The sequence below is a fragment of the Cryptomeria japonica genome, chromosome 3 (assembly GCF_030272615.1).
Source record: "Cryptomeria japonica chromosome 3, Sugi_1.0, whole genome shotgun sequence".
In the NCBI taxonomy this organism is placed as follows: Eukaryota; Viridiplantae; Streptophyta; class Pinopsida; order Cupressales; family Cupressaceae; genus Cryptomeria; species Cryptomeria japonica.
This window is the reverse complement of record NC_081407.1, coordinates 87181131-87192361: the sequence shown is the minus strand read 5'-3', so window position 1 is coordinate 87192361 and position 11231 is coordinate 87181131. Positions and strand designations below refer to the sequence as shown.

The 11231-nt window shown below is 32.1% G+C and overlaps 1 protein-coding gene across 1 annotated transcript; it reads left to right on the top strand.

Moving 5' to 3' along the window:
* The first annotated feature begins 2366 nt into the window (after window positions 1-2366).
* Window positions 2367-3368, top strand: LOC131054586 (F-box/kelch-repeat protein At1g80440-like). The gene has a single exon (XM_057989127.2). It carries the CDS (start codon window positions 2367-2369, stop codon window positions 3366-3368), a length of 1002 nt encoding a protein of 333 aa, XP_057845110.1.
* Window positions 3369-11231: the final 7863 nt, after the last annotated feature.

Here is an 11231-nt window from a genome sequence, read left to right as displayed (position 1 = left end):
ATTAAAATAAAGGAGTATGGAATTTAAAATATAGAAGTCTAATAAACCATTTGAGATATATATATATATATATATATATATATATATATATATATATATATATATATATATATATATATATATATATATATATATATATAACCTAAAAACCTACAATATAAATTGAGAGGCATGCAAAAGATGATATATGTGTTTCTAGATATGGAAGTTCTAGCATTAACAAAACATGAGATAAAAAGCGCTTATAAATATAAAGATCTGATATTAAAATTTAGGTATATCAACCCCTTAGGATGTGCATTGATGATTTGCTTTGGGTCTCTAACGGTTTAGACTCTATGATGGAAATGTTGGTGATCAAGGAACCTCTACCATGGTACAATAATTACGTTGAGGCATAACACTACATTGACACCCACCTAGCTTTCTTATCCATGTCATTTAATGACTAGACAATAGATAATTCAAAAATAAATTAAAGACAAATCTAAATTAAAAGGCAACTTGATATTACTATTATTTATTGAATAAAAAAATTAATTATATTTTTAAATTTCTATTTAAAAGAAGAAAATGTAAATTAAAAAAGAAACAAATCTAAATTAAAAAGAAACTTATTATTATTATTATTATTTATTAAATGAAAAAAATTAAAATATATTTTTAAATCTAGTTTTAAAAGAAATAAAAGAAATTTCTATTTCATATTCTAAAACAAGACTAATTTTAATAAATATTAAACATATGAAATTAATTAATATATACTAAAGGTAAAGATTTTTTACGTCTTCTACATAAATCTGATTTATAAAATATAGGTATGCTAACTTATATATAGTATATAAAAGCTATATTTTAGTTTATGTTTATAAGATGTAATGCAATATATATGTTGGAACCATTTTCCCTCGGAGAACTTCAAATGTAATTTTAAATTCCAAATAAGGTATGGCTCCCTTGTGCTATTTTTATTGATAAAAAAAAACTCTTAAAAATAAAATAAAGTAAAATACCTTTATATCAATAAATGGGGAAACTAATATTTCTCCATAACGTCATAATAGGTGTTTAGAGATAACATTTAGTTAAGTGAATGAAAATGGATAGAATTTTAAAAAAAGAACCTCTTAAATAAATAAAATAACTAAAGGATAACTCTTAAAATAAATAAAATAATTCTTAGTAAAAAATATGATGATTTGAAGATAACTTTGTAGTTTATGATACAAATCTACATTTTTATTATTTGATTCTTAAGTCTTTAGTGCATCTATATATGGTTGTGCTTATGCATGCAAAGAACACAAAGGAAATGGTATTAGTATTGCTTGATGAAGTTAACAAAATAAAATAATAATCACTTAAATCATCAAAATAATTTTATATAAATAAGACATTTATTTTAATTATTTTGTTTATTTAAAAAACTATTCAATAAAAATATTTTATTTATTTAATTTTTGTTTCATACAATAAAATAAATGTTTAGTACAATTGAAATTCAACATTTTTTATAAATATCTATTTTAAAAATATTTTTCTATAAAAAATTCAATTTTATATATATATATATATATAAAATGAATTTATAATTTATATTTAGAAACTTAAAAACTATTATGCAAATTGAAATACAATCTTTTTATTAAAAAAAAACTATTTGAAATGCATATTAATAAATATAAAATTTAAGGGGTTTCAATGCATGCTTCTATATATAAAAGATCAGTCATTAAAATAAAAGATTGGGAGCTTCTAAATATAGAAGTTTGATAAGTCATTTGAGATATATATATATATTTTTATAAATATAAAAACCAAAAAACTTGAAATATGAATTTTTTATATATATTTTTTAATAGAATATTATTATTAAAATAAACTATTTGAAATACAATTTATAAATATGAAAATAATAATCTTAATTACAAATGAATTTTAAATTACATGAAATATGAATTTTTTTATCTAATTTGAGAGGCATGCAAAAGAGATGATATGTGTGCTTCTAAATAAATATGAAAGTTGGGATATTAAAAAACATGAGATAAAAAGCACTTATAAATATAAAAAACTACAATATTTGAGATGCATGGTTCTACATACATTAAAATAAAAAAGAATGAGAACTTTTAAATATAGAAGTGTAATAAACCATTTGAAATATAAATATAAACTAAAAAGACATGCAAAAGATGATATACATGCTTCTGAATAGGGAAGTAGGGAAGTAGGAGTATTAAAAAAAAAAGGAGATAAAAAGGGCTTATAAATATAAAGATGGGATATTAAACATATTAAAGAGATTCGGTCGCTTCTTGCTGTGCAAATTTTGAGTGACATACAAGTTTCTTACTGTAATCGCAATGCAGGGATGTCTGTTTCCTCGTCTGCCAGATGAAATTGGGTGGGAATGTCTGGTGAGGGTGGAGTTGAACTCTCATCGCAATCTCACCTGTGTCTGCAAAAGCTGGAACGCCGCACTGAAAAGCCCCCGCTTTTATCAAGACAGAAAAAGATTGAAGATTTCAGAGCAACGGATTTGTATGCTCCACTGGATAGACGGCAATTGGGACATAGTGGTATACGACCTGGAGAAGAACTCCTGCAAAAGTCTACCGCCCATTCCCGGTCCAATTTACGGCAGCTGTAACTGCCATGTCGTGAAACAAAAACTGGTTTTGATTGGGAATGCCTATGGAAAATGTCTATGGTTGTATGATTTTGCTTGTTCGGAATGGCGGGAGGGTGCCGGAATGCCGGAATGGCGAGAAGGATTTGCCTCTGCAGCGGACGAGGAGAGGGGACTGATTTATGTGGGTGGAGGGTTTGACTGCAAATATCCCGTCACTAGCTCTTCAGTTTACAATGTGGAGGAGGACAGGTGGGATCTCCTCCCCGATATGAACACCTGTATGGACGACTTTACAGGTGCTTTTGCTGACGGCAAGTTTTATGTAATGGGCGACGGCCATTACTGCCGCACCATTGAGGTTTTTGATTCCTACACGAGAAGCTGGAAAACTATGGAGAATAGATTTAGAAGTGTGAGTATGTGCTTCGTAAGTGCGTTTGAGCGCTTGTACTGCTTTTCTGGTATGGGATTGATTGAATATGACTACACACAAGATAAACTGAACATTGTAGAGACTTTTCCCACCGAGGATTGGCACGTAACTATTATTTTCACTGTAGTGGTTGGCCATAACATCTTTGTTTGCAGCAGGGATCGCATTGAAGGTCAAAAGTTTTGGTTGCTCAGACCTCCAAGTGAGAGAGGAGTAGGAGGAGCATTCAAGTGGATTGGCATTGAGAGACCATTGAGCTACCAAAGTTGGGCTACCAATGCTGCTACCTTGGATCTTTGACTATTTTTCAGTCTGGTTAATCCAGTTGAATTGTAACTTCTTGTCAAGGATAAGTGTCTAAATAAAAAATTGATTATCAATAAATTTAATGTGTATATGTATGCATGTTTTAATTTCTTTATAATTGATTATCAATAAATTTAATGTGTATATGTATGCATGTTTTAATTTCTTTATAAGTATTATTTTATTATTTTGAATAAATATAATCATTGTCATATGAAATTGTTATATTTTTAATGAGAATGAAAAAATGTCCTTTTATCATTAATAAACATACAAGACAATTATTTGATCTCTAAATATGTTTATTTTAGAATATAGATATACTAATATATTAACAAGCAAAGAGGGATACCCTTAAACAGCACACACTAAGCTACTTTGACCGCTTATGTGGCATGTGTGGGCGAGAATAGCATCGTCCTCGTTCCCATTACCGTTCAAACTGTAATTGTCAGGTGTGTTCCTGTCATCGGCGTCCAAACTGTAATGAAATCATTCCCACTCAGGTGCCCGCTGAATGTGTTTCCCTCATTTCCGTTCACGGTATCTTTCTGCTGGAAAGTAGCTACCGGTAGAATATTTATCATTATACCATTTGATTTATCATTTTTTATGTTAGTATTCTATGTTGATAAATGGATATGAATTTTAGTGAATTCAAATTGTGTGTAAATTAGTATTGGAGTTGAGAAAAAATCAACTCTACAACTCTCATAGAGGTCAGAATTCAGAGATCCAAAAAGAGGAGTCATATTGCTTGTGCAATAAAAATGCAATTCAATAATTACAGTTGTTATAAAAATACAAAGAGAGAATCCTTATAGAAAGATACTTGAAGCCCTAAGGAAAAAACCCTACAAATTATAAGATTCCTAAGTTTAGCTTAAGAATAGAGTATAATAGACTAAAAATTAAATAAATAATTATTAGCTAATAAAATATTACTATAACAATTAGGTTTAAAGTTGTTTCAGGCGCCTAGGTCTTGTTTATTTCATGTGACTCTAATACTATTTATGTTACATTTAAGATATTTTTTTTATTTATATATCTTATTTTTTTTTCACTATTGTACCTATGAATTAATAAGTTGTATGGATAATAATATTTTTAATTTTAATTATTTATATTTTTTAAATTTAAGATTGTAATGATTTATTTTTATATTTTATATTTAATATTTTGCAATATATTTAGTTTATTTGTAAACATTAATATCATTATCTTATTTATAAGATTAAAATAAATTTATATTCACATATCAATAATGTCTTGGATGCTTTTTTGTTTTTTTATAAGGCAAAGATGGCAAGCCATCATAATATTAATATATATAATTTTTACAACCCGGTTCGTGGGGGAATGTCGATAGGAAAGAACCGGGCAAAGAAAACCTTCGGCCAACCTCATAAAAAAACTGAATGCACATAGGAATTAAGTACATTAAAAAAAAAAAATGAATATAAACATGATTACAACACCCAAAGCGAAATTTGGGTTTAACATCTTATGAAAATCAAACCGAAAGAAGAGAGACAACATGGAGCCAAAAAAATAAATCCTCTACATACACAGTTTTTTGTCTTGATATCTGCCCTTTATAGTCTAGATGGAGGCTGCCCCTTTGAATTTCAGAGAATAAAACCTGTCGTGTAAAGCCACCCAGAAATTCATTGGGGTCTAAGTTCTCACATACATTTTGCATAGGTCGGAAGACCCTTACTATGTCGCATGGAAGATCACAAATCTTTTCCAATCTCACAAACGTACCAGACTTTGTTGGAAAATAAAATAACTGTACACTCAATCCAAGTATTAAAACATAAAGATCCGAAAAAAATTTTGCACATATTACAATTAATTATAATTATAACAAGGATTGCCACCTTGGAGATCTACAAGAGAGGGAAATGATGGAAGTGATGCCTGAAGCACCATCACACTTGTACTGGAGCATGCCAAATGGCATACGAAAGGGACTTGCAGTCTGAAGAATAAAGGTTTGCATGAATAAAATGAGAGAAGCAGGAAGATAACATGTGTCCAATTGTACCAAAATGCACTCCACCTAAACAAAGATCCCACACAACACTGCAAGGCAGAGTGATGTCACATCACAAAGGAATCAAATGTGAACATGCACACAAGGAAGGAGATTGACATGAGGAGGAAAAGCACTTATGAATGAGTAATGGCCATAAAGTCGCCACCAATTATGAAATCCGAGCATGACATTTGAGTTGCTCACGAAGCCGATAATCACCAAAGACATCATTTTTGGACAAAAGTTTCCTGCCCTCTTTTAATTCACACCCCATATTAGCAAGCAAGTCTGCCAACATATTTCCCTCACGGTAGTTGTGTTGACTATGATAGAAATCAAAATTGGATAGAATTTTTAAAACCTCTTGGATGATGTAATCTATATTCCGCAAAGAAGCTTGTAGTTTTTTTAGAGAAGAAATGGCATTTAAAGAATCACCCTCAATTTCAAGAGTTTTAATCTTTAGGAAGAATACCATTTTGATGCCAAGTGGTAGAGTTGTTGCTTCTGCTACATTATTGGTTCCATCCCTAATTCTTGCAAAACCTTCTTTTATAATTCCACCTTGGTATTCCTAATCACATACACAGGCCCAGAAGTTCCAGGGTTTTCCCTACCCACCCCATCAAAATTGAGCTTGTAAAATTTCAGTCAAGGAGGTTTCCATCTAATCTTCTTCCAATTAATTTTTGAGTGAGTGTTAACCAAGAGACTACCTTTGAATGGAAATTTTAACTAATTCCAAATCTTCATAATGAGGTTATCCCATGAAGAAAAGGTTGATGTTAATTTCTTATTTCTAGATACATAAGCATTAACCTTCTCTAAGATAGCTACCTCTTCTCTTCTGATAACCTCATGGAGTGGAGTGGATTCTTGCCTAAATATATGTTTGTTACAATCCCACCATAAATTCCAAACAAGAATAACTGGTCCTATCTCCTAGATAGAGGTGAAAAAAAAGACCAGCATGATTGAGAGGGGGTCATGCCATCCCAACTTTTCTAATAGTCAAGACCAGCATGATTGAGAAAATTCACATTGAAGGACATGATCAACAGATTCCAATTCATGTTCACAAAGGACACAAGAAAAATGGGGGACTATATTCAATCGGACAACCTATCACTGGTAAGAATTCTTCCCTGCAATGCTAGCTAAAGGAAAGCACGAGCTTTATGTAAACTAGGTCCATTAGCATTATCCATCATCTTTATGAAACCAATTAAATTAAGATTAAGATCCTGATGTGCCCTTAGGCTCTGTCAGGTTTCCTTCTTTATGAGGTTCACTAGAATCACTTTCATCATTACCAACTGTATCCATGCACTCAATTAACAATTCTATCAGAACTTCTGAAAGAACATCAACAACATCAATGGGAATGAGATTATTCTAGAGAAAATATGTTACACATGCATGTTCAATGGTATCTTGATCATAAGATGGAATAGTAAGTTACAACTCACCAACAATTTTTAGGCCACCCAATCTCCCAAGAATTTCAAGAACTTTTTCTTCATTAAAAGAAATTTCTTTTCAAGAAAAGGGGGAATAAATCACCTTTTTTTTTCTTGCTGCAACACTTTCTTGCACACCGACCTTCTGTAGTTCTTCATCACTTTTCACAATTATTGATTTTGTACTCTTTTCTCAGTTGCTTATATTTAAGTACCTTAGATATAAAAGAAGAAACTTCCGCATATGATTTCCTTGTTTTCTTACCTATTGGCAAATTCTGACCTTTCCAAGATTTCTTTCCAACATAGCTTCCCATAATCTCATCATATGTTCCAAATCTCTCTTCATTCAAATACTTTTGCATTTTAATAATTCTCTCTACAATACTCATACATTCATCTTTTGACACTTCATAAGGAATCTTAGCTACCCATGAAGTCCTCAAAATAATAGCTTCAATGAAATAATTATCCTTGTCAACTACAAAAGTAATGCCATCCTTGTAGCATTCAACAACTTTCAGAGGAATCTAATTTCTCACAACCAACTCTTTCTTAGTATCCATAAAGAAATTGTGAGAAGAAGCATCATAATCATCCAAAATTCCAAATATTCCTTTATTTGACAACCGACAAAAATATCTCTTCTCTCTACAACATTATTTATCCCTACCAGTGAGGTATTTTGCAGTTATCTATCAAAAATCCTGAACACCGGTATGAACTCTTTATCTTTATAGATACCCTTTTGGAATTTTCATACTATCACAATATTGGACATGGGTTTGGTTTCTAACCCACCTAACCATTTTTAGGCCTAATTCCCTCCTTTAAAGCCTACAAAATAGGGTTTTTCTCAAATGCCTTCACCAGTCCAAATGGGAAAGGATTCTGATGATTGTCTAAGGTCTGAACACCCATGAGGATTTCCAATCCGACTTGGAATCAAATCCATTGAATGGATTTACCCATTTAGGGCCTGTTGTCCATGATCCCCATTGCTTGCCAACTCAACATGCCAAGCATAGGGTGTGGTGGCATATTTGCTGTTTAGCCTCCCTTGTCTTAAAAACAAATTGAAAGCATATATTACAAGGCCTCCTAGAATTACACAAGGTTTTTGTATGGAGTTCCACCATGCAATGCTGGGTATGAGCCATAGAGTCTTCAAAACCCTTGTTTTAAGGTCTTTAGGACCTGCCTGCAACAAAAATGATAAACTTACAAACTATAACACTTCAAAACCTCAAATAAACATGAAATGAAAGGTATGTCTCTGCTCTAATAATTCATGCCTTGGTTTGGGTTTGTAAATTCATACAGACTATACAAAATTAGTTAAACTCAACTACCACTTGCTAAAAACACAATTTTTGAACGGCTAAACTTTCTTTTCTTCATTCAAATCTTCAATCAACATTCTCATTGGTTGTCCCAAGCCTTCTATCAGAATTGGGTTGGTTACAAATGTATTTAAAAAAAAATACAACCAACTAGCCATTGGTGTTTGGAAAATGCAAATGTTGTAAAGTTGCTATGAGCAACTTTTGCAACTTTTTACAAGTTTTACATAGTTGAGCAACTTTTGCCCAAATCAAACCTAGGTCACTTTATAAAGGTTAAAATGACCTTAAAACCTTGTAAAATTCATCAAACCAACCTATTCTAACACAATACCAACTTATTCTACCAAATTCTCAAACAGGCACCCTTAAGAGCCATTAGGAGATGATGTAGAGAGGATGCTCACTCCTTCAGGGTTTGCTTATTCTTGATGTCTCCATAGGTTGTCTCTTGAACCATCCAGTGGTTCCACTCTTTCCAACCTTCCAAAGGTTGTAGAGCCTACCCTTACTAACCTTCCCAAGGTCCTTAGACTAAGGTGACCTCCTCTTGTTTAGTGAGTGTCCAACACTCCTTATTAGAGACCTTCCTACTCAACAGTTTAACAAAGAGCCAACCCTCTCTACCATAGGATCTTCATTACACATGACCAACACACTTAGGGATGATTTCCCTTAGTTTTCCAACCCTATTGCTTTATTTATTGGCTTTGGTGTTTAGCATTTCCAAGCTTAACGACCAATTTGCTCTTTTAGGCCTACTAGAAGACCTAGTTCAATTAGCCCTACCTATGAGGTATTTTGCATATATCTATCACAAATTCTAAACATTGGTATGAACTCTTTAGATTTACAAATACCCTTTTGAAAGTTTCATACAATATCACAAAATTGGATATGGGTTTGGTTTCTAACCCACCTAACCCTTTTTAGGCCTAATTCTCTCCTTTTACGCATACAAAATAGGGTTTTGCTCAAACGCCTTCACCAATCCAAATGGCCAAGGATTCTAATAATTGTCTCATGTCTGTACATCCATGAGGATGTCCAATCTGACCTGGAATCAAATCCGTCCAACAGATTTACCCATCTAGGGCCTGTTGTCCACGATCCCCATTGCTTGCCAGCTCAACGTGCCAAGCCTAGGGTATGGTGGCAAATTTGGAGTTTATCCTCCCTTGTCTTAAAAAAAATTGAAATCATAACAAGTCCTCCTTGCATTCCGCAAGGTTTCAGTACGGAGTTCCACCATGAAATGCTAGGTATGAGCCATAGAGTCTTCAAAACCCTTGTTTTAAGGTCTTTAGGACCCACCTACAACAAAAATGACAAAACTTACAAACTATAACACGTAAAAACCTTAAATAACCATGAAATGAAAGGTATGTCTCTTGTCTAACAATTCATGCCTTGTTCTAGGGTTTTAAATCCATATAAACCATACAAAATCAATTAAACTCAACTACCACTCTCTGAAAACATAATTTTTGAAAGGCTAAAATTGCTTTTCTTCCTTCAAATCTTCAACCAGCATTCTCATTGGTTGTACCAAGCCTTATATTGGCCTTGGGTTGGTTGAAAATTTCTTTAACTAAAAAAGACAACCAACTAGCCATTGGTGTTTGGAAAAATGCAAATGTTGAAAAGTTACTATGAACAACTTTTGCAACTTTTTACAATTTTTACATATTTGAGCAACTTTTTCCCAAATCAAACCTAGGTCACTTCATAAAGGTTCAAATGACCTTAAAACCTCCTAAAATTCATCAAACCAACCTATTCTAACACAATACCAACTTATTATACCAAATTCTCTAACTGGAACCCTTAAGAGCCATTAGGCCAACATTGGTCAAACAATAACTCCTAGGGTCCTTACATCATCTGAGCCCTTATTCAAAATCTATTTGACCTTATTAAAAACCAATATCACATGATTCCAAACTCCTAAAACCTACACAAAATAATTTCTCAAGTGCTCCTACACCACATCATAGTCATCCAAACTTCCAAATATTCCTTTATTTGGGAACTGAAAAAAATATCTCTTCTCTCTACAACATTATTTATTCTAGGAAATGCATTGAAAAATCAAATACCAATCATACAATAAGAGCTCCATACCATAAGGGGTACATTTGATTCTTTGTCAACTTAATGTTGTCCAACAAATTTCGCCTCAACAACTCACATAGATCATAGTTTGTATTTTCTTTCACCATTTTATAGGCCACATATACCATTGTGGAAGAAGATGAACCTTTTGATTCCTACAAAATACCTTTTATAATGAAATTTTCATAATCGTGTATCTTGCTTCCAAGTCAAAAATACTATCAATCTGAAGGGCTCTCTTATTAGACACAACATCAGTCAATCTGTTCACTTCATCATTCTTCATAGAATTCAAAGAAAAATTGGTTCCAATCAAGCATAAACTAGTCATATCCCTTAGGGCTTCTTTTGAAATCAAATATGGAAGATCCAACCAAAAACAATATTTATGAATAATGCTTAGCACAATCTTTTATCTCTTCATCATCAAACATGGGAAAATTACTCTAAGCATCCAAACCCTTGTGCCCTATACTAGCATAATTTGCCTTAAATCTGTATGTACCATCTATTAGATGAATTCTCTTAAAATCATTAAGCTTCTTATGATTATACTCTTCCAAAGAAACATGAATGTAGCTAAAAAAATTCTTTGCCAACCACTTTGTCAAGTCCAACAAAAAATGCACTAGGAAGGTCGCTCGTTGCTAAAACAAATGGTTGAATCTCAACACTATATCTAGCTTCACTATGAATACTACTAATCTTAAAATTTTCTATTATAAAAGATCACAAACAAGAAAAATACCTCTATTGATCTTCTTTACTCCTCATCACAATCTATCTTCACTATGAATACTACTAATTTCAAAAAGCAATATATAGTCGTCATCTAGGGTTTTCCTCAAAAAGTAGATACACTGTTTAAATCAAGTCACTAAAATAGTTTTGGATC